Source organism: Chaetodon trifascialis, chromosome 7, assembly GCF_039877785.1.
Source record: "Chaetodon trifascialis isolate fChaTrf1 chromosome 7, fChaTrf1.hap1, whole genome shotgun sequence".
Lineage (NCBI taxonomy): Eukaryota > Metazoa > Chordata > Actinopteri > Chaetodontiformes > Chaetodontidae > Chaetodon > Chaetodon trifascialis.
Genome location: NC_092062.1, coordinates 19,323,919 through 19,345,196, shown reverse-complemented (window position 1 = coordinate 19,345,196; position 21,278 = coordinate 19,323,919). Strand labels below are relative to the sequence as shown.

General features: G+C 44.4%; 2 protein-coding genes across 2 annotated transcripts; one reads left to right on the top strand and one right to left on the bottom strand.

Annotated features, from left to right (window-relative positions):
• The first annotated feature begins 125 nt into the window (after window positions 1-125).
• Window positions 126-12,762, top strand: nacad (NAC alpha domain containing). The gene is made up of 10 exons (XM_070966789.1): window positions 126-576; window positions 3,982-4,265; window positions 4,371-9,861; window positions 10,063-10,311; window positions 10,890-10,981; window positions 11,160-11,228; window positions 11,376-11,522; window positions 11,708-11,842; window positions 11,967-12,089; window positions 12,617-12,762. The coding sequence occupies exons 1-10, from the start codon at window positions 492-494 to the stop codon at window positions 12,629-12,631; spliced, it is 6,690 nt and encodes a 2,229-aa protein (XP_070822890.1). The 5' UTR covers window positions 126-491; the 3' UTR covers window positions 12,632-12,762.
• Window positions 12,763-13,761: 999 nt separating this feature from the next.
• Window positions 13,762-19,689, bottom strand: glipr2l (GLI pathogenesis-related 2, like). Its single transcript, XM_070966794.1, has 5 exons — window positions 19,264-19,689; window positions 18,518-18,626; window positions 16,710-16,813; window positions 16,163-16,240; window positions 13,762-14,442 (listed from the first exon to the last, which is right to left on the bottom strand). Exons 1-5 carry the CDS (start codon window positions 19,274-19,276, stop codon window positions 14,276-14,278), a joined length of 471 nt encoding a protein of 156 aa, XP_070822895.1. The 5' UTR covers window positions 19,277-19,689; the 3' UTR covers window positions 13,762-14,275.
• Window positions 19,690-21,278: the final 1,589 nt, after the last annotated feature.

Genomic DNA, 21,278 nt, shown 5'->3' with positions numbered 1-21,278 from the left:
CAGGAGAGAATACTGCAGCTCCCTCTCAGATTCTACACACACACACACACACACACACACACACACACACACACACACACACACACACACACACACACACACACACACACACACACACACACACACACACACACATATTCAGATGAACTGGATCATGAGGCTCTAAAACGCACGCCCACAACAGCAGCATCACTGTGCTGCACCACAGAGAGAGAGAGAGAGAGACCTTCATATACTCCATCCTTCACTCTTTCTCTGTCTTTTTCACAGTTTCTCTCTCTGTCTCATACACAAACACACACACATAGACAGACACGTGCTGCAGGGAAGATCTGAGTGCTGGGTCGCTGAGCATTCAGGTCCCCCCTCCCCTTCTTCTTCCTCTCTCTCCCTCTCACTCTCCCACTCTCACTGCCTCTCCCTGTTCACCTTGTCTGTTCCGGCTGTATGGTTTATTGTTGCGTCAGAGCCAAAGAGAAGCAGCGAGAAGCATGCCGGGGGAGAGCGCTCACAGATCTGTCCCCACCGACAAGCATCCTGAGCAGGGAGCTGAGGAGACAGGGCTCCCTGGACCAGGTAGGACCTCTGGGGTTGGGAATGGAGAGGGGAGAATGAGGTAATGAAGCAGGTAGATGCGATCGAAGACAGAGACCAGGACATTAAAAAAAAAGAAAGAGAGATGATGAGGATAGTGCAGAACAAGCTGATAGTGTCAAATAGATTGGGGCAGGAGGGAGAGAGTTAGCTGGATAGAAAGCATGGCAGACTACTGGGCTAGTGAAACTGTAAGAGACTGTTAGCTAAACATGATCTGCTTGAAACTGGCATGTGGAGAACAGTCAGTTTAGAGCTGAGTCATTTGTATCTGTTGACGTGCAGCCTGAGAAAGCTGCGATCCGGCTGCATGTTAGCCTCCTCACTAAACTGCATGTTGTCCCCCTTCCAGCTCCCAGCTGTTAGCAGCCTCTTTGAAACCTCCACCCGAGAACTCCCAGCCCACATCATATGCACATCACTAAACCCTGATTAACAAACAATCTATCGTTCAAATTCACTATCTGACTTCCCAAACCTCGCTGTAATTGCCCTCCCTTTAGTACTCAGCGCCTGTCCTCATCAGAACCCAACCCCATCTTCCCCCCACCCTAACTCTGGCCTCCTTACCCCTACCCCTCCTCCCACTGCCCTGTCTTCAGCCCTGGTGCCACCCCATCTGCATCCACATCCCCCCAGTAATTTTGTGAGCTGTAAGGGCAGCGTAGAATGGCTCCTCCCTCCCCCCAGCCTCAGCAGGAACATGACACAGCCGCATGGCAGCACTCTGTAGGAGTACTGTAGGAACACACAAACACAAGCACAAGAGCGTCTGTTATTGTTGCCAACTGCTCTAAAATCTTGTCAGTTATTGCCAATGTTGCTGCTGTATATTTGAATTTGTGAAATCATAAATTAAGTAATGAAGAAAAAATTTAATAGGGAGAGAGAAATAGGAGTAGGTAAGGTTGGGTCGGTGCAAATGAAAGATTGGGAGGATCAAGATGGTATTAATGTCCCCTTGATTACAATTAGGCAATAATGATCAGCGAGTGAGTGAGACTGTCATCACTTGAACAAAGTCCTGTGACTGCTGTGTCACTTTTATTGCACACAATATAGCTTGCAGCTTGGCGTGTATATCCTTATAAACAGCTCTGATGGATAACCTGAATGAAAACTTCCTGCCTCCTTTCTGCTGGAGGTAGATTGCAGCGGTTTGCTATTTTGGAAATCTTCCTGCTTTCATGTCATCGTTGCCCTGATCTGTTCTTATAGGCTTGAAATTATTTTAAGATGTCTTGGCCTGAATCTTGACAGAATAGGGAGGAGAGGGGATCGTCGGATGCTCTGGTTATAACTTGTATTCTGGCACGTACTGATGAAAAAGGAGAGGTTAGAAGATCGATTATGACTAAAGGGGGGGAGCAGAGGAGAAAGACAAAGAAGCATACGAGACTATTGGGGTGTCTCTTCTTTGCGGCTCAATCTCAGCTACAGCTGAAATAGAGGCTCCCCTTGGGGCTGACAGGCCAGCACTGCAGCCTCTGTGACGCAGCTCCAGTCTGCTCAGCTTGCTGAGGCCTGCTCTTCGTACGGCAAGCCGGGTGCTCGATTTCACTGCGTTCCCCCACAGGAGACTCCCAGGCTGGGCCATGGAGGGGAAGAGAGGCAGGCATGCACGCAATCTGCGGCAAATAGACAGAGACAGTTATACACTAGCAGAGATGTCACTGGCTTATTTAGCAGCCTAGCATAGCCGCATATTTAACAGCGTGCAGCTCTTACATGTGATTCCAAGCCTAGTGTATAAGCCTTAATACAGTATTTCTGAATGTGTTTAATGTAGTTGTTGTTTTTGCTTGATTTTCTATGAATCAGATTTAGCTTAATTATTGGATTTTTGCTCGCCTGTGCATCTGTGCCACTGAAGCTAGGTGCCTTTTTATCCGGCCATGCAGGATGAGACAATCACATGTACTACAGTTATTAATCATATTAGACAGCAAGTGCAGAGCCCTTGTGTGCAATTCTCTTAGTGACAGGTTTTAGTCTGTAAAGCATGACTCAGCACACACACAAACACACCTAGAGCTTATTATTGGGGCAGTGATCACGCAGGGCTGCTAAGTGCTGATGATTGCATCTGCCACCACCACAGGCAGGGCAGGAGAGCAGCAAGGGAGGAGAGGCAAAGGAGATATATGATGTAGGCAGAAGAGTGCATGGAGGTGAGAGAGTCTCAACTGAAAGTGAAGCAAGGAGAAGAAGCTATTTATATGTTCATGTATAAAACAGGACAGAGGAGAGGATCAGATAGGGAGAGGTTTTGGGAGAAACTTTGAGGGAGTGAGACAAAGGAGGGGATACAGAGCAGAGATTGAATTAGTAAGTGATGGGTTTCTGGCAGAACAAGAGTGTGTGCGTGTGTGTGTCAGGGCGTGTTTGTTTGTGGCTGGCACCGATCTGATCCACTTGTGTGTTATAATGGCCAATCAGCATGTGGATTGAGGTCACAGTGGCAGTAGCCCAGTTAAGAGAGCAAATGAATGTTCTGTTCCTTCCCTATGCAGAGAAGGAGCCTTACATCACTTCCTTCAGGGATATTTCAGTGAATGTATAGTTTCGTACTGCATCAGTAATCAATCTGACATAAGAAAACCATTTAAGATTAGCACTGGAACTGAAACAAATGAAGAATATAGTCTTTTAGTCCATCTTATGCCTCCATTTGCTTTCCGTTTCTTGCTCATACACAAGACTCCCTCTACTCACCCCGACCCCATTTCTTTCATTCATCCTGTCATTTCATCTCAGTGATTTCCCCATTCTGGATGACAATTATGAAGATGATAGCATGGTCTAGAAAGACAAGATGACAGAGAAAACCGTAATTCAATAACAATTCTGTTTGCCTCTGGCTAATTGTGCAATTGTGCATGTAGATACAGAAAGAGAAAGAGAGACAGAGAAACCCAGAGAGGTAAAGTGAGACACTGTAAGTGTAGCTACAGAAGCACTGGTTTTCACATCTGCTCCAGGCAGGATTATTCAGTTTGAAATACTTTTCCAAAATGCTCTGTTTTCAGTCTTGCTGATTGCTTTGCTCTATAAAGCCATTTGCAGTGTCAGAGTAACATGCAGAGATGACAGGTATTAAATGTGCCAGCTGGAATTTAGGTGACTTTTGGGTGATTGTTTGCAGTTCTCTCTGAGTTGGTGTGTGGGAGGAGAAAAGCAAAGTGCAACTGAAAAGATGAAAAGTCTATTATTGTACACCACAGGACGTATAACCTTCCACATCATGTCTAGTGCTGTGCTACTGAGATAATTCAGTCAGCTCAATTGATCTTACTTGTTTTTTAATTCCTCACTGCAAAGTGGAGTTTTTTGCTCCTCCCCCTTATTTCAACTGCTGTTTTATTTATTGCTTTTTCTGTTTTTCAGACATGACCAGACACCCGTCCACTGACTCCTCACCTAGTGACAATGGCTCCTCCCCGAGCGACAGTGGTTCTAGCCCTTCTCCAAGTACACCTCAGAAGCTACTCCCAGCATGCACCTCTCCATTTGGACCACGCATATTTCATGCAACACCTAGCTCCTCTGGTACTCCAAGACCTCAACCTGAAGGCTCTGACCATCGCAACAACACACCCAGATTGTCTGGAAAGTTAGGTGGTCATGGACCATGTGGCCGCCATGTCCCTGTTAAGATGGAGAGAATCAAGGTGTGTTACAGTATGTGCTGCTGAGCATGTTTGACATTTTAAAGCTGGTGCATTTTACTAGTATACTGATATTAATTTTAACATGTATGTATGTGTTTTTGCCAGGTCCTGACTGGTTCTGAGGTGGAGAGTGACTATCAAGAGCCGCAGACTATTGACACAAGGGTGGTGATGGGTCAGGAGACACTGCTCAAAACTACAGAGATCCAGAAAGGGAAACTCCTGGTTGAACCCAGCGGTCAGGCTATCCCTTTGCCAGCTGTTCCAAGCTTTTCAGATCCTCAGTCACAAGCAAAAGAGACCCGGCTGGAAACCAACAGAGAGGAAAGCCAAGACCAAAGCCCCCCAAAAGATCAGGATCTGCAAAAAGACCCTGCGCAACCCCCAACCACACTCCCTTCCCCTTTTCACAACTCCCTATGCCCTTCCTCTTCCTCCCCAGAGCCAATCACAACAGAAGACAATTTAATAGACAACCAGGAAGATGGTGAAACCCTTTCTCAAGATGAAGTGCCTTCCCTCTCTTTTTCTGAGCTGGCCTGTCCAGTTGCTTTGTCCTTCTCTGAGCCTACCTATGCTGTAGACCCACTACGAGTGGGTGTGCCCTCATCTCTTGACCCTGACTTATACTATACTGCCCCTTCCACCCCAATCAAGATGGCTTCCTGCTCTTCGCACCTTAAACATCATTCATATCCTGGCTCTCCAGCCTGCCCACTCTCCCCTGGCTCTCCCTCAGACAGCGAGGACCTCTGTTCCCCTCTGACCTCTCCCTCTGGCTCTTATATCACAGCGGAGGGTGGCAGTTGGACCTCCTCTTACACATCTTCCACTTCTCCCTCCACTTCTCCTAACTTGCTCCTCACAGAAGAAGCACAGGAGGCCCCTGCTTGTTTTGTGGGCTCCTTATCAGAGATTGGAGATGAAGTTGGGGAAGAAAAGGGACGAGCAGGTCCAGAACGGGAGGAGGAGAGGTCAGGGGACTTCTGTCTGTACTGTCCTGAGGACTTTGTCATGAATTCACAAATAGGTATAACAGGAGCAGTGATTCTTGAGGAGGATGAGGCTGTAAAAGCGGAAGAGATTAAGATTTCCAGAGAAAGTTGTCGTCCTTGCTGGGTGACTGAGAACACATCCCCTCTAAGGAGCAGTAGCAGTCGTAGCAGTGACTCCCAGGAGGATGGGGGAGAGTCTGAAAGCTCACTCTGCCCACTAGAAGAGGCCAGTGTAGGGAGGGCGGAGTACCCTAGACCCATGCAGACAGGCCTGAAACTGCAACTGGAGGCATGTATATCACAGGAACATTATGGACAGATGGACGACCATTCAGAACTACCCTCCACTGATTTGACTCCTGATACAGAGAACATGACAATGGCCTCGTCAAGTCTTAGTGCTGACTCACCTGTCATCCCCCTGGATGCCTTCTGTCCTGGAGCCTTTGGTAGGCTTGGCCCCAGTTCTTTCATGCTTTCCCAGGCAGCCTGTGCTGATGACATACCTGAGGAGGAAAGAATGATCCCTGCCTCCCTCATCTCCTTTCCCCTCCATACCAGCCTTATCTTTAAGGCTGATTCAATGGAAATCACCCTTTTTCCTACAGAGGAAGAGAATGAAATAGGAGAAGTTAATGACGTAAATGAAGGAAAGGATGTTAATGCATATGCAGCAGGAGAGGAGGAGGCTGATGTTGAAGATGATGATGATGAAGATGACGATGACGACGATGATGATGATGATGATGATTATGATTATGATGATGATGCTGATTGCAACACTAACGGTGCTGCTGATGGTGATGACGATAATGAAAATCATGAAGATGATGAGAGTGAAGACCATGATGAAACAGGTGAGGAAGCTAAGGTGGAGGTGAAAGTGATAGAAGATGAGGAAGGGGATGAAGAAGAAGAAGAGCAGGAAGAGGATGAAGACGAGTGTGATAGCAAAGCAGTGGAGGATCCAACAGACGAGGACAGCTCGGCATCCTTCCTTCATTCACTTTCAGAGACGTCTATCAATGAGGGGTTGGACGAATCTTTCTGTTTCCAAGATGATACAGATGACTCGTTAGACTCTGCCTCCTATAATGGGGAGGAAGATGAATGTTTATACAGCACTGAAAGGCATGCACAATCACTAGAACCCACACCAGTGGATGCACTTGATTCACTTGAAATTCAACCTGAACCGGAACAGGGATCTACCATTGGAACAGGTCAAACTGAACCTTCGCACACACAACTGAGCACAAACAAATTAGTAGATCACCCGCAAACTACCTGTCTTTCTGAGGCCATTGCTACCCACCCCAAAGACGACCATATAGAACCCAAACCTGTGGAAGAACCAATACCCCCTGAAACACAATTAGATTGTGAACTGGAATCCCCCAGTGAAATAAGTCAGACAGAACCTTTGCACATGCACAAGAGCACAGACAAACCAGTGGATCTCCAGAATCTGTCTGTTTGTTCAGAAGCACTTTCTTGTCAGCCAGAATCCTCCAGCAACCTGGATGAGAGTGGGAGTGAGAGTGAGATGATGGATATTTCTGGTTCTTCCAACCCCCTGGAACAACCTAAAGACAGCCCTTCCACCAGTCCTGTTGTCATTCATGCTCCGCCTGACCCTGCAGCTGCATCCACACAGGAGACAACAGATCTTAACAGTACAGTTCTTCTGGAAGAATTGGCTGAAGACAATCCCCAGATGACAGATACGGATTTGAAACAGAGCAATGATTATTCAGGTGAGAAACCCACAGAAGAACCAGAAAGAGACTCTTTCAAATTGCTCATCAAGCCTCGTCATTATCGTCCAGAGAGCCACAGGACTATCGGAGCAAGTAGACTTTTGTTATCAAAGTCATTCTCCAATAAATCTGATATGCCTGGAGTGGCAGAGGCCACGTGTAGGACCAGTATTCATTGGGAGTCTGAAATTGAGCTTGACCAGAAAAATGGGAATGCCTCAGTTGAGTCTATGAGTGTGGAAAGTAGAAGCACCGATTCTGGTCCCTCTCTGAATATGGTCACTCCCACCAATGACTTGAATAAAGGTGTTCCTCTCCTCTCCTGCCCTAAAGACCCTAGTCCCAACCTCAGTAATATCCCTGTTTCTGCCTCTCAAGAGATCATCTCAGAACTTGCTGACAATCTAGCCCTGACCCCCGAACACTGCCCTGGTGACTCTGCCCAGGAGAACCTGAGGGAAAACACCCTGAGTACTGATGAGGGGGTGCTGAGAACTGTTGGATCCCCACACTCGCCCCTTGCCATCTCACCCAAAAGGGAAAACTCAGAAACAGACGCAAGCAGGGAAATGGGCCCTAGAGCTGGGGCATGGTGTGATGACAGGATGGGGCTGGGGATCCATCTAGGATTAGGATCACGGGCTGAGTTTGGTGTCTGGGGAGCAGGGGAGTCTCTCTCCCTGTCTCTGGGGAAGAAATATGAGTTAGAGGCAGAGAGTCTGCTCATGTGTGATGTGGAGGGCCAAAGCACACAAACGGCCGTGGTTCCCAACGTGAGCAATGAAGTATGTAAACATTATGACAATGTTCTGGGTTCTGTTCTGGATGAGGAAGATAATAACAGTGTGTGTGGAAAGAGGGACCGGATGGCAGATGAAGAACTGGTGGCAGTAGAGGGAGCTTCTGAGTCCAACTTGGGCCACTGGAGGTCCATTGAGGAGATCTCAGAAGCAGGGGGAGGAGAGGATGGAAGCTCCAGATTCCCAGAGGATGATGTCAGTAATCTAAATCCAGACAATGATGGAGATAACACAGACATGCAAATACAAGACACTTGGAGGAATTCTAACAATAACAATGACTCTGCCTTTGAGACCTTGGAAGTAGCCATGTGTGGAAGTTTGAATGCTCTATCAGAGGAAGTAAGACCCCAGAGTGTGAGTATCAGTGTTAGAGAGTCTGTATCTAATATTCCACTTGAGGAGATGCCGCCTCAGGTTTCTGACGCAATTCCTGATGAAGACCAAGAACCAATAGACACTTCCATAAACAAGACATCAGACCCAGCGCAGACACCACCCTCAAAAGAAGGTATCTGTACTATCTCAGTGCCATTAGCTGAAACTCACGTGGACAAAGCTGTAACAAACCAGCATTTCAGTTCACCAGATAAGACAAAGTCAAGATCTCATACTAGTCCAGAGTGTCAGGTAATCGCCACAGAGAGTAATACAGCATTTTCTTTGCTCCATGGATCCTTTGGTTCTTTTACCCCTAAATGTAAATCTAATGAATCCAGACCAAATAGAGCTTGTCAAGACAAGATGGAAAATACCGGTTCCCAATCAGAACCAAAGACTGTGGAGGCTCAGACTAAAGGCCAGAGAAAAGATGATGTCATTCCCACAGACAGACTTATTGATGAACCAAAGACTAAAGACGCCTTTAGGGGACAGCAGTGTGTTGTTTGTAGCTCAGGGGGAGAAGAGGAGGAAGAAAAAGCAGAGGAGAAAGCAAAAGTGAGAGGTGAAGAGGTAGAGAAGAACAAAAATGAAAGAAAAACCTCTCCTGCACAGAATGACCCAGAGCACTTTGTGTGTGACATCCCAAAAGGGGAACTTTGCTCAGAAAAACCAGTAGTTGCAAAGAAAGGGAGGAGAGGGAAGCAGAACAAACACAGGGCATCGCAGACAGGCAGTTATGCTGACTCCAGCCCTGAATCTGCTGATGATCCAAAGAAACCTTCTGTTCCATTAAATACCACAGCAGATGGATGCTCAAAGGGGACTGCAGACGGTTCTAAAACTAAGACAGGTCAAAAGGCAGACAACAAAGCTTCTTCATCAGACTGTCAACACAGTACATCTGGGACAGACAAAAATGAGTCCGGTCCACAGATACAAGAGGATACCAGTCCCAGTCCTGATGTCAAAAGTCCTAGCCATGAATACTGCAGTTCTACCACACATACTGCAGACAACCTCAATGTTGTGATTGCAGTGAACCAAGAATTACACCAGAAACAGGAAGTGCTTGATAACAGACCACTATCTGATAGACAGAGAGGAATCACAGTGGACATTAACGACAACATAGATACTGGCCATAGTCCTAATCCGTACTCTTTGACTCCACTTTCTGTCTCAACATCTCCTGTTTCCTCCTTCCCGCCTCTACCTGCCTCAAAAGAGCCAGAAGATGATCTTCCTACACCTGTGCAGGAATCCCAACCTCTCCTCACAGCCGAGCAGTCCTCGCTATCCATGTGCCACATCACCCCTGCGCTTTGCTCTACTTCCCTCACAACACAACAAGCCCCTGATTCCCAATTTCCTCCTAACAAGAACCTTCAAGAGGTCACTGTTCTCCTTCCTACATCAACTACTTCTGCCACAAGTGTCTCTTTGCCCTCATTCTCCACTGCCTTGCCATTAAGCCTGTCCCAGCCTACCCAAGAGTCATCTTCACCTGAGTCTGGGACTCTGGATGCAGCATGTGTTCCAGACTCTATTTCCTGTCCGCGGTCTCAGTCCTATCAAAGGTCACAGCCTAATCTCAACATCCAGCCTCACAAACAAGTCAAGCAAGGTCTTGCATGGAGCACACAAGACAGGTGCAGAGGTGAGTATAGGCATGACTTGATAGATTGATATCACAGCATAATACAGGCTCAGCTTTTTGTTCCAGCCAGTTCTGGCAACAGTGAGAGGGTGCTTTGCAAGTTGGGATTGCTTTCAAACAGAAAAAAAGACATCTTATTAAAACAAAGACAGATGAGAGCTCCCTAATACGAATATGATCAATTAATGTGTGCCCTGAAAGGTTCCATTTTGGCTGAGGATGAGACAGACAGCGAGGATGATGCTGGACTGCCTCGACGTGGTCACAGATCCCAGCCCAGAGGTGTTGCAGGAAACAGAAATGGATCCATGCACAAAGAGTCTGGTCCATCCAATCAACGGGAAATACAGCCTTTCTCTGCCCACCAGATAAGTGACAGACAGTCCGGCTGTCCAATCAACCACAGCCACAAGATTTCTGAAGAGATCGACCTATCCTTCAAGAACAATTGTGAGTTGTTTCTGACCTCCGATGGGATGTAACAACCAGCATTAGGAATCCCCTAAATTTCTTTCACTCTTTCATACACTCCACCCTTCTCTCCTTCTGCCTCTTTCCCTCAGTTTCTGTTTCTGCATTAGTAAACCCATAGTTAGTGTTAGTCTTTGTTACATTCACATAAGTTTAAATATAAATTGATGACAGAATAGCTTAAAGTGGCTGTGCTATTATGACAGATGACATCACAGGAGATGCACATTTTCTTCATGATATAGATCACTGTTTGAATTATGGATGAAGAGTGTCCCATTGTTGCCAATAGTGCATTGTATATAATGTAAAAATTACTTATGATGAAGATACGATTGAATACATTTTCCATGGTCTAATTAAATTCCTTGTATTGATGAGATGGGCTTCTGGGTTGATTTGATGAACACTCTTCATCAGCATAGCATGAATGAGATATAGTTACTAACAACCTCATTACATCTGCTATGGTTCATTAGTTTCTATGGCAACAAGCATATGATCCACTTCATTTACATGTGCTTGAATGCATGTGTAACATGTGCTGCCTTGTGTAGGTTCCATACTGGCTTCCTGTAATGAATCTGAGAGTGAGGGGTCAGTGCCTGAGCTGGAGGAGTCAGAACCACTGAGACCATCAGAGCCCCAGGTGAGTCTGTTGATTCTGCTTTATCAGAAAGCAATTTCTCTTGTACTGAGTTACCAATGTCATTTTTATCACCTGTATGGCATGCCAACAGAGGACATGAGAATGAGAATAAGACGAGTCACTTCACCATACAAGTCACAGATTGTCCCAGTAAAGTAACAGATATCTTTTTCTTCAGTCTATCTCCTCTGCAGATGAGGGGCTAAACAGATCAAAACAGAGTCGCAGTGAGAAGAAGGCCCGCAAGGTCAGACTACTGGCTGCATAAAAATAAACGATTTAAGTGGTCAAAGATAATATCAAAACTGATTATGAACGCAATTATTCTGAGAAACTCATTTCATTTGTGCTGCTTTGTCTTTTTCTTTCTCACTCTCTCTGCTGCTGTATGTAGGCCATGTCTAAACTGGGTCTGAAGCCGGTCCATGGTGTTACCAGAATCACCATTAGGAAGTCCAAGAGTATCTTGTTTGTCATCAGCAGACCAGATGTGTTCAAAAGCCCTGCGTCAGACATTTACATTGTATTTGGAGAGGCAAAGGTAACGTTCTTTCTTTCTTTCTTTCTTTCTTTCTTTCTTTCTTTCTTTCTTTCTTTCTTTCTTTCTTTCTTTCTTTCTTAGGCTTCAGTACATGCATTGCATCTCAATCTCTCCTCTCCTCTCCTCTCCTCTCCTCTCCTCTCCTCTCCTCTCCTCTCCTCTCCTCTCCTCTCCTCTCCTCTCAGATTGAGGACCTGTCTCAGCAGGCTCACAAAGCAGCTGCAGAGAAATTCAAGGTGCCTGTGACCTCCTCTCCCTTGGCCCCACCTGTCCCACCCAGCCTCACCATCAAGGAGGAGAGTGAGGAGGAGGAAGAAGAGGTACTTACTGTCTAAACTGTTGTTTCTGTGCACTTACTGTCACTACAGTGTGCTCTGTTTCTCTGTAAAATCTTCTATGCTGTTGTTAATGTCATATGCCTTTTTCCTGCTCTCTATACATCAGGTGGATGAGGGAGGTCTTGAGCAGAGGGACATTGAGCTGGTGATGGCCCAGGCCAACGTGTCACGAGCCAAGGCCGTCCGTGCACTGAAACACAACAAGAATGACATTGTGAATGCTATCATGGTGAGAAGAAAGGAGAGAGTGAGAGAGGAGGAGCAGGAGGGTAGAGGGAGGGCAGATGGTGAACAAAATAATGAGTCATAGCCAGGGAGCAGGGGAGTGTGTGGAGGGGAGGGTGGAGAAAGTGAAGGAGAAAGAGCAGAGGACAAATGACAAGTATTTCTCCCCAGTAACTGAGCAACCTCTACAGTTCTGTAGGTCATCAGTGCAGTCTGATGCCCACTAGGTGGCAGCAACAACTCACGCTGGCATAACTGTTTGAGATGACTAGCGGGAGTTGCATAAGTTAAAACAGAGCCTCTTATGCAGAATGATTTTATTCATTCTGGCGGTGTGACATCGGTCTTATGTCTTCTTTTCAATAGTTGGGAAGATGGTGTTTTGAATGATGGAAAATCAGCTGATTTTTGTTTTCATCTGAATTTCATTTATTACATTGTTTCATCTCCATTTTTACTGACTGTAACATTCTTACTCAAATCTCTGTTCTCATTCCGTCTCTTCTGTCTTTCTCTCCCTCTTCCATACAGGAGCTGACCATGTGAGAGGTGAGGAAGACTTGACTCCTGACCCCCTCCTCCAGCCTATAAAGCCTAAACGCCACTGACTCTTCTGTATCGCTGCTACTGTATGTTGCATCCCCAATATCTGCTAAATAAAGTCTGTTCCAACGTGGGCTGAGTGCATTGTGAGATTGATTTTGCTGAAAAGACCGCAGATGGTTTGATGTAACTTGTTCTGACACGACAAGCAGCACAGTCCTTAACATTCTGCAGATTCACAAGGCCTGCATTTAAAAGTTGTTTCCTGACCCAACCACCTCTACCAACCGACACCCACACTTTAATTCTTTTTCCTTTCAGCCAGTCTTTCAGAACTTATTAAGGATTATCATATCATATGTACAGTTATGTCATATCTGTCAATTGTTTCAAATGTTTTCGTCTGATATATGTTACATGTGACTCAAAAATAAAGAGAATAGGAACCTGTTATCACTCAAAGTGACTGACAACAACATAATCACTGCTTTTTGATGCTGTTGTTAAGGGTTAACAGGCCTACATTTTAAAGTACAAGCAGCTGAAAAACACATAAGAGGCTCAAAAGGCTTAATTTTCATCCATATCTCATAGTCATTACGTGAAAAAACCTGCTATTTAACTGGCGTGCTATATAATCACATGCTGTTCATGTGTGACAGAATCACACAGAAGCAGAAGGACTGGGTGAAATAAGCAAGGCAAAAATGAAATTTCTGATAATGGCTTTTCAGAAGAAACATTGCAAGTATTCTGCATTGTAATATCACCATGGCAGAGGAACAGAGGCAGTCTGCAGATATTAAAGTAATACATTGCACTGCTAGATCAGTTTTTTGACCCAGAAAATTTATGCAAGTCTCACAATTATTCAGACCTTTAATGCTATGGAAACTTGGGAAATTAAAAGAGCTATGTGTCTATACATACAACGAATTGTCTTAAAGCATTCCCTTGGAGTTACACTTTACCAGCACTATGCCAGATTCAGATGTCACATTTTTCTAAAAAAAAAAAAAAAAAAAAAGTCATTGTCTTAAAGTCAATATGCAATTAAACTCTCATTTTCTTCGGTTTCTCATTCTCTTATAATGTCGCACAGTACAGATGACACAGGCATGCACAGACAGATGCCAAATTCTGACAATCTATCAACTTTATTGTACAAAACTGATTAGAGTACAAAACACACCCCCGGGACAGCAGGGCTCTGCTTTGACAAGTGGGGGCAATAACACAAACTCATACTGAGCATGCTGAGTCATCCACTTTATGTGAGAAGCCTGTCCCTTTGACTTAGTTCCCACTCTTACGCAGATGTTAGCCTATGTTACATTTCAGTGTGTGAAATTAGAAAAGTACTGCATTAATGAATTACACATTTTAATACTGTCACAGGCAATGCAACTGACCATCAAAATGAAGATTATAAATCCAAATGGTCCAAATGACAAACACAAAACTTTAAGCCTGAGTACATTCCATCGTATAAAATCCATTTAAGATAGTAGTATGGTTCTTTGTTAGGTAAGAAGTGGTGCTCTCCTGAGTGTGTCCTGTAGCAGTGCAGGCAGATAACTTCAGACTCTCCTGGAAAATGAAATAAATGCCTTTGGGTTTGAGTCAAGTGCGCCGATCTAGACATCTTTAGGTGGTGGTTTTAGCTGGGAGGACGTTGTTCTCAAAGTGTCCTTGGTTAGTGACATTCCCAGCAGGGAAGTATCTGGCCACAACGAAAGAAGAGCCATCCGATGCAGTGGCCTTACCGACACCCAGCTTTTTAGTGTTCTTCCACACCATTGCTGTGAAATGTCCTTTAGATGACATCAGGAATGAGAAATAGAAGGAAAAAGAGTGTTAGGGCATGTTGGAAGCTGAGTGCACACAGACTTAAGTTCCTCTAAATATTTACAGATGCAGGAATCTTAATTCCTCTCCCACTCATCTGTCAAAAGCTTCTGCTATCGCCTGGACTTTATTCTTGTCTTACTCTTTACATGAATCAGTGTGAATCACGGAGATGAGCTCCTTGGAGTGATCTGCTTCATGTATGATTAAGTGAAATAGAGTCTGAGGCGATGGGAAACCATCTGGAGGAATTAGGACAGACTGGAAATGACACGTGGGCTGAGGAGTGATACAGAGGACTGTGATTTCCCCTCAGTTTCCCCATGGCTGGTCACTGAGTCAGACAGTCACACGCTGTCTGAGGTGTGACATCAGCATGGGGATAACAACAACCTCGGCCATGCCTGGCTAAATGTGACACTGAGACAGAGAAACTGACAACAAGTAGACGGAAAATGACAATGAGAAAGAGCAAAATAAATAAATATATGCGCTGGCCACAAAGATGAGGAGAAATGAGAGGAGACGAGACAGGAAGACGTGAAAATATATGCAAAGTGTTTGATATAACGTGTCAGAGCGAAATTGAAAATGTTTGTTTTACATATGGTGAGACAATACGGATGTTTAAAGTAATGCACATTCAGGCTACGCTGTTTCTCTGTTATGTTCATTGAGATGAACACAATGTTATTTGAAGGCATCTACAAATCATTATTTTTTTTCATATTGATTAGTCTCCTGACTATTCTATCGATTAAGTTATGTGTGTGCACTAAAAAGATATTTTGTTTTTTTGTACGCAGCCCTGGCTCTGTAAATGGGAAACAAACAAAATAGCTCAGACTGAGCCACACAACACTGTTATAGGCAGCCAGCAACTGGATGTTCATTATCGTGTACAGAACAAGGGCAAGAGGAGATGGAGATGGGGGGGAGTGAGAGGGACATTAAATCTCGCATCCTAACGTGTAATAAAGGAGCGATGGTAACATCAACACTCTCTGTCCAGAATGACTCACCCCGCATTTCATCTCTGCGATGTTAAGTGTCAGAAAATAGTTAAAAATGCCAAAAGCCCAGTATCCAAATTGCTTGCTTTAGCCAACCATTATATTTGCATATGCCATAAATATCACAGAATTTAAACTAAAACTAATAATTAATCATCAAAATAATTGCTAGTTAATCAACTAAATGATTAATCAACACATTGTTTCAGCTCTAAATGATCACATTATTTTGCATACATAAGACATATTGTTATACCATCCATCCATCCATCCATCCATCCATTTTCTATGCCACTTATCCCTTTCGGGGTCGCGGGGGGGCCGGAGCCTATCTCGGCTGTCAATGGGCGGGAGGCAGGGTACACCCTGGACCAGTCGCCAGTCGATCGCAGGGCACATACTGTACACACAACCATTCACACTCACACTCACACCTAGGGGCAGTTTTAGAGTCACCAATTAACCTAATGAGCATGTTTTTGGTCTGTGGGAGGAAGCCGGAGTACCTGGAGAGAACCCACGCATGCACGGGAAGAACATGCAAACTTCACACAGAAAGGCCTGACCCGGGAATCGAACCTTCTTGCTGTGAGGCACGCGCACTACCTGCTGCGCCACCGTGCAGCCCATATTGTTATACATTATGTTAATATAGCAAAAGTTCCAATCTCACCAGTGCCAGAGGAGAATCCAGGACGGTTGAAGTTGTACTGTTTCACTTCATCATACCAGCGGTCTGCCACATCTTTTCCTGCACATGCACAGGACAAAGTGTAACCTCACCTTAAAGGACAATCTAATCAGTCTTGCATCTCACATATTGATCAGGATGACAGCAGTGTTAAGAAGAGTGCACCCCGGGGCTATAAATCCCATCTGGGCCACATGTTTACAGTGCAGCACTTTTTGTCACCCAGCACTGTTCTGTAGGATTTTTTTTTTTTCTGAATCACACCGTCCTTCGCTGACATATTTCTGCAGTGAGTCATGGTGTCTGAGCTCGCAAATATACTGCGAAGTGGAGGGAAATAGATCCCAGCTGTTCGCTTTGAGGGTGTGACAGTCTGCTTTCAGCCCCACGGACTAAACTATTGTGTCTATGGATGAATGTGTCTTATTAGATCCATCCCATCACAAACAGGACATATACACAAAATCATTCAGGTGATTTATAGATAGTATACCGAGGATGTGTGTATGTGTTCATATACAGTATGTACCCGATTGGTCATAGGAGGCCCACGCCAGGTTCTCTCCACAGCTCCCTCTACTGGACTCCACACTGTGTTTCAGGATCCTTGTACTGGCCAGACTTTCAGCATAACTGCGGACGGAGACGAGTAAAAGTTGTGGATAGCACTGCTTAAATTGTCTTCTCCACTAACCTGCTACAAAACAAAGCACAGTCCTGCACTTCTCCACTGTCCTGAGCTGTCTGGACTTTAAAGCATACTTTTAAAAATCCAAGAGTCTCAGTTTTTAAAAAGTTTAGGCACAGAAAACCAATTCATCTTCTTAACAAGTGCCTTTTGGTAATTGGGTTGATATCATTATTGGTTCAAATACCATCTAAGACTTACATCCATTTCCATGGACTAATTAGATGTTGTAAAGTTCAGTCTCAATAATGACATGGAGTTATATGCTAACCTAACCTTTACAGCACTGATTTCAAACGGAATACAATGATTTGCAAATCGTTTTCAACCTATATTCAATTAAATACAGTACAAAGACAAGATAATTATAGTTCAAACTGATAAACTTTCGTCATAACTTGCATTTGTAGATGCAGTGATGAACTGCACTGACTTCTGAAGTGCACCCAAGCACATCTAGTAATATCCTTTATGCCGTCATGTCAATTTTAAATGCAGAGCTGCCTGAGGGATCAAAGGTCACAGTGTTGGTTTTCGGCCTTGCCCCTTACATGCAAAGATTTCCCCCAGATTCTCATAGAGATTGTTGATGGTGAAATCCCTGAATTCCACTGTGTGTGGATAAATATTGTTCTTATACTGTTGAACTGTTTGACACAGTTTCTCACAAAGTGGTGAACCTCGCTCCATCCTTGCTTGTGAACGACTGAGCCTTAGGAGGACGTCCCTTTAACACCCAATCATGATACTATCACCTGTCACCATTGAACCTGTTTACCTATGGAAAATGTCTCTGTTTAAAACACTGTATTCTTCCTCTTCTTCTTCATATTGTGTCTGCCATCGTGAGACCAACTCCAGCTGTTCAATCACAAATCCAGTGAGCGTGTAGCTTACTTTGTTGATTTATTTTCTAAACTGAAACTTCAGATCCAAATTATTCCCAAGACATGCAGCTGCAAATGAACTAAGACACATGAACCTTCCTCCTGAACAGGGGTGAAACAGTTATGAATGCATCATTTTGTTAAGAGGTTCTACCTTTATCCATATGTATTAATATCATATACATTAACAGTATACAGTACTTAAAAGACACCCACATTAGTGTAGACTGTTTCTCATTAAAATTATGATGTACTATAGCTTAAGGCCTCTTCTTTTAAATATACTTTAACACATTCAAATCCTCAAATGATTTAATTAACAATCTTTCACCCAAGCACAGATTTTTTTGTGCCTTGAATGTTACTATGCATTTCCATATCAAATATCATAAGATTAAAGGTTGTTTTGTAATTGCCATTGTGAAGCACTATCAAACACGTTCCAGGAAATGGACTGAAATTCAATTATCCAAGGCCTCTAGGATTCCTGACAGCACTGATCAAGTGTACCTTTACTCTGCACAGTAATGATCATATGAAAAGTCAATATTGCTGCAATTAGTGGCAACACATTGTCAACATTAGATGTAATTAGAATGGGAGCAAACCCAGACTCTTGGTATTGCATTCTATTCTGTAGTTATTTTATTTGACAGGCTTGACTGGAACTGTCACTGTTATCCAGAGCAATTTGACAATGACTGGTATGTGTAGTCCTGGCTAATGAGGTTTCTAATTAGATTTGTGTGTGCATGAACCCACCGGCTGGCCTCTGTACTCAACTTGCTGCTCAGCTTCAGCGGAGGAGCCTGGTGCTTCCTCCTGAACTCATTATGGCACTGAAGCAACTCCTCAGCAAACTGCTTCGAGGCTGAGAGACAGAGAGGACAGAGACAGGAAGGGTCAGGCAACCAGAGAGAGAAAAGTGACGAGGGACACGAAATGATGCAACGTGAAGATTCATGCGTGACTGCAGAATACAAGCTCGAGCTGAAATGTGAGTTAGAGACTCACCACCTGACGACTGACTGACCTCAGACAGCGAGCACAACTCAATGAGAGACGATGGAGCAGAAAACGTCATCCACATCACCCCCATCTGCCTGGTGCCTATCACTCACTGGCCTTTTCATAAGTCCCACAACCTCTTGAGTGCCCACACAATAGGCACATTGACAAAGCCACACACAAACAATACAAATACCAGCGCTGCCTAACAGCCAGCCTCTGCTTGGCATGCTGCAAGATGAATCTTAACTAAAGATCCGTAAAAGCCACTTTGAAATCTCATCTGAGGCGCCATTAAAGAGAAAAAGAAACTAGCGTTTTCTCTTGTAGTTTTGTATGTCCTCTGTCATATTTCTCAAAGACAGCAAATAGCTCATAGGCACACACAGTAAACAAGCAAACACACACACATGCACACACCCACTCACGGGGCAAAGTTCTCACTCAGGCCAAATTGATACAATCAAAGTTAAAATCCTCTGGGTGCACTTTCCACTTACCTGACTTTCCCATGGTGCTGACACAGGAAGCTCTCAGAGAGATCAGTAACACACTTAGCACAGAACGAAAGCAGCCTCTCCCCTGTGTTTTCTGTTTCTGCTCTCTTCCTCTCTGCCTCTTTCTCTGCTGCTTGCTCCTTCTCCCTCACTTCCTTTCCTGCCTATCTAACGCTGATGCTTTGAAACAGCCGCTAATGCCTTTATTCCTTCAATTGCTCTCACTCCACCTTGAACTTAACAGCAGCTGTGCAAAGTTCCCCTTTAGCTATTTATTTGGACGCACTGATCATTACGAAACATGCTTCTTCCTCAAGTTTTGCTTGACTTACTTAAACCTGTCTGTCTCTCGACTATCTACATGGCCTGTGTCTGTCTTTATGGCTCACGGGAGCACACACCCACTCTGTGTCTTTACATTCCTACAAATGAAAAGGGAGCCCCTGCAATCGTTGGTGACATCATCCCTGTGAGACACATGCCCATATATGGCACTGAGATTCTTCTTAGTAGCCAGTGTTACTTGTGGCAGCTGTTACCAGCACAGTGGCTTTCCTCACAGTACACACTGTCATGATGCAGCATTTTGCTATAGATAATGTGCCACTGAAGACAGCTGCAGACTCTGTGAGCTGCACAGTGGATACTGTAAGTGATGCTGCTTATGTTTGTGTTAAATATTCCATTTATAATGCTTTACATGTAGTTTATCTCACTTCTGTATGTTTCTGTGTTTTACTAATGTTGCTGTGGTATCTGGCTATAATAAACTTTGACTTGACTCAACCTGCAGTAACGCTGACAGTTTCAAAGCACTTAAAAAAAACCTCACCTCCATCTTTAGATTTCTTCAGTAACTTCTGCATCAGTAAGTTACCTCCAATAACACCCAGTTGTAAATGATTGATCGAAAGCGATTCCTTCACTGCCATCCTGGATGAAGAAGCAGTGACTGTGCCGTTTGCCTACTGCAGTTGACACACAGGGAGAGGTAGAATCATCATTCATCATACTGCAGAGCAGGTTTCTGCTATTTGTTTTGTCTGTATGAGGTATGCTACCCTCTGTGCTTTAATGGCATTTACAAACTGGGATATTTGTCATTAGAAAAAAAAAAGACACATGCTTAAACAAAGGCAGGAGCGGTATGCAACACAACCTCAGAATGGATTACCTCACATTTTACTGGGCATCTCATAACTCAGTTTTTGAAATTGTCTCTCTCCTTCTTGTACAGGCCACAGCTTGTATAAAGAATGAATACCATAGATGATACAGAGAAAAATTACATTTTCTTACACCTTCTAAATAAATAGTGGTGACGGTGCTTAAAACTGTAAAATGCTTAATTGCTAATCTCCAACTTGTTGATTTGAGTTTATCCACACTTTGGCTTGAAAAAAATCAGTAAAGACATACTTCAGTCACTGTGTTAATATCCATTACAATGTGTAGATTGTAATGAAAACTTTGTACAGACATGCCCCTGATCGGGCTGCACGGTGGCGCAGCAGGTAGTGCGCGTGCCTCACAGCAACAGGTTGCCAGTTCGATCCCTGGGCGGGGCCTTTCTGTGTGAAGTTTGCATGTTCTTCTCTGCGTGGCTTCTCTCCAGGTACTCCGGCTTCCTCCCACAGACCAAAAACATGCTCATTAGGTTGATTGGTAACTCTAAATTGCCCCTAGGTGTGAGTGGGAGTGTGAATGGTTGTGTGTTTGCGATCGACGGGCGACCGGTCCAGGGTGTACCCCGCCTCTCGCCCGTTGACAGCTGGGATAGGCTCCAGCACCCCCCGCAACCCCGAAAGGGATACGCAGTATAGAAAATGGATGGATGGATGCCCCTGATCCCCAGAGGATGAATCCCTCAGACTTTGATGATGCCTTGACTTTTCCTTTAGCACCATCATCTGGTCAACATTTCAATTCGTCCTACTGGTATATAGTCACACACCTACAAAATGAATCACATTCCCACCATCCACAGCAAATGTTAGCATAATAACTCACTAAACTAA

Coding starts and splice junctions, on each gene's coding strand:
- nacad (XM_070966789.1), top strand. CDS start 492: ATGCCGGGGGAGAGCGCTCACAGATCTGTCCCCACCGACAAGCATCCT. Junction 10,982..11,159: donor TGAGACCATCAGAGCCCCAG/GTGAGTCTGTTG, acceptor CTTTTTCTTCAG/TCTATCTCCTCTGCAGATGA. Junction 11,523..11,707: donor TTGTATTTGGAGAGGCAAAG/GTAACGTTCTTT, acceptor CTCTCCTCTCAG/ATTGAGGACCTGTCTCAGCA.
- glipr2l (XM_070966794.1), bottom strand. Junction 16,814..18,517: donor TTGAGTACAGAGGCCAGCCG/GTGGGTTCATGC, acceptor CTCCGTCCGCAG/TTATGCTGAAAGTCTGGCCA. Junction 14,443..16,162: donor TGGATTCTCCTCTGGCACTG/GTGAGATTGGAA, acceptor TGTCATCTAAAG/GACATTTCACAGCAATGGTG.